This window comes from Pholis gunnellus, assembly GCF_910591455.1.
Source record: "Pholis gunnellus genome assembly, chromosome: 18".
In the NCBI taxonomy this organism is placed as follows: domain Eukaryota; kingdom Metazoa; phylum Chordata; class Actinopteri; order Perciformes; family Pholidae; genus Pholis; species Pholis gunnellus.
Genome location: NC_136545.1, coordinates 21,364,821 through 21,370,374, shown reverse-complemented (window position 1 = coordinate 21,370,374; position 5,554 = coordinate 21,364,821). Strand labels below are relative to the sequence as shown.

The window sequence follows — 5,554 nt, the reverse complement described above, 5'->3', positions numbered from 1 at the left end:
AATAAAGGCGGATAAAAAAACAATGATAATGTGTTTTTTTTGGGCTGATGTTTTTCAGATCCTGTATGATACAAATCTATATGTAGTATATGATATATATATACTGTATATCTATATATAGTGAACAATATTATCTGTGATTGTAGTAACTCATGTTTTATCCTGTGGGGGGCAGTAATAAACCCTGTAGCATCTAAACTGAATAGAAGAAGAAAGAAAGAAAGGTGTGGACAAAAATAACTACTGCGCATGCGTTACCATAAAGGTTTGCTTGCTTGTGACGTCACCGTCCTCTCCTCTGGTGTCCCGGTGAGAGTACCCGGATGTGACTGTTTGTTGGCAGCAGTCAGCGATTCTAATGATTTTAACGGTAAAACACGGCGGAATATAAAAAACGCAGCCGCGCGGAGAGTTTACCGAACGTCCTGCTTTCACCTCACAGGTGTAGAATCACGTAAATAACGGTAAGAGCTAACGGGAGGCTGGTTGGCGTTTTGTTTTGATAGCAAACCTGAGCTAGTTAGCTAGGAGCTAGTTAGCTTGGCTGACGTGGGTCTGGTTATGTGGGCGGAGAGCAGCTAGCTAGTGAAGAGGAGAGGAAGAAGAGGAGGAGGAGGAGGAGGAGGACTAGAACACAGCTAGCTAGTGAAGAGGAGAGGAAGAAGAGGAGGAGGAGGAGGAGGACTAGAACACAGCTAGCTAGTGTCTGTGTATGTGTCGTGTTTTGATTAATAACATTTAATTCATGTTTTATTGTACTGACATGTGACTGACGGGCTGCTCCGTGTTAAACTGGGTTAAATATATATATATGTATGTATGTATGTATGTATGTGTGTATGTGTATATATATATATATATATATATATATATATACACATACACACACACACACACACATGTGACTGACAGGCTGCTCCGTGTTAAACTGGGTTAAATATATGTATGTATGTATGTATGTATATATACGCATACGCTGATTAATGTGTGATTCATGTGATTCATGATTCATGTGATTCACTCACCTGCAGCACGAGTCGCATGTTCATAACGTGTTTAGATTCTGGCTCCTGATTGGCTGCTGAGCTTGTTTCTGAAGGTGTTTGTTTCCTGTAAAGATGCTGAGTTCACAAAGTAAACCCGTTATGTCAGATACATAAACGTGTTCATCGATGAGTGAAAAATAGAATTCAAATGAAGGAAATCAACACATTCATGTTTAAATGCACAAAGATTTAGAAACATGATGAGTCGTCTACTTAAAATGTATAATACATAATAACCTATAATACGAGAACACGTTTAATCAGATAAAGTACATCAATTAGTACACGCATGTATATACTTGCATATAAAATTAATAAAAATAAATGAAGCACTAATATCCTCATAAGGAGTTCAGCTTCCTGTTTGTCCCTGTGTTTAACATTTACAGTCTAATACTCATAATGTTGTTATTAACTATGTGTTTGGCTCAAAATGCTTCCTCCAGTTCTCTGATTATGAATCATACTTTGATTAAAGGACACTTCAAACAAAGGGTTCGTGTTAGACCAGCTCCTCCCCATGACGTCAGTAACGACCACAATAGCAGAAGCTCAGCATGTCTCACAAGCATGAGTCTAACAGGAACATCCTCAGAAGCATCAAAGGATCTGTGTTTTATTAGATATGATCTTTGTGTGAACATAGCGTCGGTCTGCATGTCTCCTCTTGTTGGGTCAGTCCTGTACAGTCCACGTGACCTGGTTCTGGGTCCCCTGCAGGTCTGTGCTGGTGCTGCTGGAGATGAGTGGAGCCGCTCTGGGCATTGAGATCGTGGTGGTGTTCTTCCTGGCGCTGTTCCTGCTGCACCGGTATGGAGACTTCAGGAAGCAGCAGCGCATGGTTCTGTTCGGCACGCTGCTGGCCTGGTACCTGTGCTTCCTCATCGTCTTCATCTTACCTCTGGACGTCAGCACGGTGGGTACCGACGGAGACGTCCACCCGTCTGTCCCTCGGATAGAGAGAGACGCTACTGAAACCTGTTCTTCTGTCCTCAGACCATCTACAAGCAGTGTAAGCTCGACCACGAGGAGCACGCCCCCACCCTCAGCCCCTCTCCAGCCAATCACACGCCGGCTAACGCCTCGGCCCCGCCCACCAAGAGGTGAGAGCTTCATGAACATCAGCAGAAGATTTAAAGCTCACGACATGCTGTTACATCCAGAAGATGTAGTTTAGTGTGAGACGGTGTGATGTTCTCTAAAAGAACCACTTTCATCAGGATGTTAGGAATACGTGTTAACGAGCATTTTAATCTGAGTTCAACTAAACCAATCATGTGGTGACACACACCTCACCTCGTTATCAATGAGCTGCTAGATTTACCTCCTCCTCCTCCTCCTCCTCCTCTGTAGGAGCGTATTAAAGCCGTGCTACAAGCCGTGGAGCTACATCCCAGACGGCATCATGCCCGTGTTCTGGAGGGTGGTGTACTGGACGTCCCAGTGTCTCACATGGTTCGTCTGATAAACCTTTTAGAAATATACTTGTATATAAATACATACATACTTATATATTATACCGTGTTCTCTCTCTCCAGGCTGCTGCTGCCCTTCATGCAGTCCTACGCTCGCTCCGGAGGGTTCTCCATCACCGGGAAGATCAAAACGGCTCTGATAGAGAACGCCATCTATTACGGGACATACCTGCTGATCTTCGGCTCGCTGCTCATCTACGTGGCCGTTCATCCTGAGTGGCACCTGTCATGGTGAGTTCACTGTCTGCACGGTGAGTTCACTGTCTGCACGGTGAGTTCACTGTCTTCATGGTGAGTTCACTGTCTGCACGGTGAGTTCACTGTCTTTGTGGTGAGTTCACTGTCTTCGCGGTGAGTTCACTGTCTGCACGGTGAGTTCACTGTCTTCATGGTGAGTTCACTGTCTGCACGGTGAGTTCACTGTCTTTGTGGTGAGTTCACTGTCTGCACGGTGAGTTCACTGTCTTTGTGGTGAGTTCACTGTCTGCACGGTGAGTTCACTGTCTGCACGGTGAGTTCACTGTCTTTGTGGTGAGTTCACTGTCTGCACGGTGAGTTCACTGTCTTTGTGGTGAGTTCACTGTCTGCACGGTGAGTTCACTGTCTGCACGGTGAGTTCACTGTCTTTGTGGTGAGTTCACTGTCTTCGCGGTGAGTTCACTGTCTTCGCGGTGAGTTCACTGTCTGCGCGGTGAGTTCACTGTCTGCGCGGTGAGTTCACTGTCTGCGCGGTGAGTTCACTGTCTGCGCGGTGAGTTCGGGTTAGGTTAGGGGGTCCAGAGTGGGCGGGTCTTATGATCTGAATCACTGGTCCTGGTTCTAGTAATCACTTGTGGTTCAGTTCTGGTTTAGGTGGTGTGGCTGGAGATCTGTTGGAGACCTTCTGTTGAACTGCAGGTTCATTGAGCCTTTGTTTATAATCGCTTGGTGTCGTAGAAGAACTGTAAAGAAAGAAGGATTAACTGTTTTATGAATAAACAAAGGTTGAGCATCATAGACTGTTTCTAATGGACCTCCTTTGTGTAACCCTCCACGTGTAGCTAGAGCTCCAGTACAGCGAGTATAAAATCAGCTTTACTTAGTAAACATGCAGCACATGTCAGCGAGAGTGAGACATCACTTCCTGTCTGGACCTCCTGTGCTTCCTGTGACTCAGGTACGAGCTGCAGACCATCGGCATCACGGCGGCCAACACCTGGGGCCTGTTCCTGCTGGTGCTGCTGCTGGGCTACGGTCTGGTGGAGATCCCCCGGTCCTACTGGAACGCCTCACGACACGGACACCTGCTCGTCAAGACCTACTTCAAGGCCTCCAAGCTGATGACGGAGAAGGCGGACGCAGAGGAGAACCTGGAGGACGTCATGGAGGTGAGCGGAGGGACTGGCCTGCGAGGGTTCATTCTGCAGCTCACTGATTTGACTCTGGAGTCTGTTTTTGTTGCAGGAGGTGAGAAAAGTCAGTGAATCCATCAAGTACAACCATCCGCTGAGGAAGTACATCGACACGATTCTCAGAAAGGTGAGAGGAAGTTCTTTACCAGCAGTGACTCAGTGTTCATAGACCGGGTCCACTGATCTGACCTGCCCCCCCCCCCTCAGTGTCCGGTGGACTACCAGGAGAAGATGGGCAGGAACATGGACGACTACGAGGACTTTGACGACAAACAGAACGCGTATCCCAGTGAGAAGAGTCTGGTGAAGCTCCACAAACAGGTGAGAAGAGGAAAGGTACCGCTGGAGACAAGTCAGCAGGAAACACGACGACAGAAGAAGAAGAAGTCGTGTTTCTGATCGGTTGTTTCCACCAACTGGTTTGGAGCTCAGCTGCTTAGTTTGTATATATTTATATTTAAATTCATAACTGCAGAAAGCAAAACTGTCCAACTGTCTTAACTTCAAAAGTAAGTTTATTTAGGACTTCCAGGTGTTTAGCTACAGGTTCAGGACGGTAGACTAGAGGTTTGAACGTGTCACCAGGTGTCATCGGTACAAACAGCAATGTATCGTCTGCAAGTAAACTAATATTATCATTGTGAGTAATCTCAGAGCCTTGTGGGGCACCAAGTACAGCAGAGATGAAGAAACCAGAATGATCTCCATTTCATTTGATGTGATTCATGAATGATGTACACGTTCACACCTGTTGAGTGCTCCAGGTTCACCTGTGTGTGTGTGTGTGTGTGTGTGTGTGTGTGTGTGTGTGTGTGTGTGTGTGTGTGTGTGTGTGTGTGTGTGTGTGTGTGTGTGTGTGTGTGTGTGTGTGTGTGTGTGTGTGTGTGTGTGTGTGTGTGTGTGTGTGTCCAGGTGATCTATGCGGTCCAGAGACACAACAGGACCCGGGTCCAGTGGCAGATCCTCCTGCAGCAGGCCATCCACCTGGAGGACGTGGCCAAGAACGAGACCAGTACGACCCACCAGTTCGTCCACAGCTTCCCGTCCTCTGAGCCGGCCGGCTGGTTCAGCAGATACGTTTACACGTCGACTGTAGGTGAGTCTGTGGGCGGGGCCTCCAGGTGAGTCTGTGGGCGGGGCCTCCAGGTGAGCCTGTGGGCGGGGCCTCCAGCCTCTCCTCTCTGTGTTCACTTCCTGTAGCTCAGTCAGAGTTCCTCTCTTGTGGTCACATGACTGTTGGTCTCAGATGAATCAATCATGACTTCATAGTTTCACAACTTGTTTCTACACAATCATGTTGAAGAGAACTCTTTATTAGAGGAAACATTTATAATAAGCTTAGTTTTGGTTTCTTGTTCTTATGGAAGTGTTCGTCTCACATGATGTGTTCGAGGACCGTTGGAAAGATGGTGCTTCTGTGTGTGATAAACGGTGTAGTTTTGGCAATTGTTTAAAAGAAAACACTTGCTTTTCAATGTTGCTTGAGGGTTTTGGCGTTTGGAGGGTTGATTAGAGTGATGAAGTGCAGCTTTTGACCGGGTCCATGTCGAGGCTGCATCTTCTTCATGTACACACAAATACTCAGTACTTCTCAGTATTCCAGTTCCTGTTGGTCGCAGTAATGTGACAAGAAATGTAGAAA

The 5,554-nt window shown here is 46.7% G+C and overlaps 1 protein-coding gene across 1 annotated transcript in view; it reads left to right on the top strand.

Annotated features, from left to right (window-relative positions):
- The first annotated feature begins 313 nt into the window (after nucleotides 1-313).
- Nucleotides 314-5,554, top strand: part of lmbrd2b (LMBR1 domain containing 2b) — a 14,630-nt gene continuing 9,389 nt past the window's right edge. Inside the window, exons 1-9 of the mRNA XM_079179015.1 lie at nucleotides 314-464; nucleotides 1,767-1,962; nucleotides 2,043-2,149; nucleotides 2,400-2,501; nucleotides 2,585-2,752; nucleotides 3,678-3,888; nucleotides 3,965-4,039; nucleotides 4,120-4,233; nucleotides 4,825-5,008. Coding sequence (XP_079035141.1) covers nucleotides 1,789-1,962; nucleotides 2,043-2,149; nucleotides 2,400-2,501; nucleotides 2,585-2,752; nucleotides 3,678-3,888; nucleotides 3,965-4,039; nucleotides 4,120-4,233; nucleotides 4,825-5,008 — 1,135 coding nt within the window. The 5' untranslated portion in view covers nucleotides 314-464; nucleotides 1,767-1,788. The remainder of the gene's footprint in view (nucleotides 465-1,766; nucleotides 1,963-2,042; nucleotides 2,150-2,399; nucleotides 2,502-2,584; nucleotides 2,753-3,677; nucleotides 3,889-3,964; nucleotides 4,040-4,119; nucleotides 4,234-4,824; nucleotides 5,009-5,554) is intronic.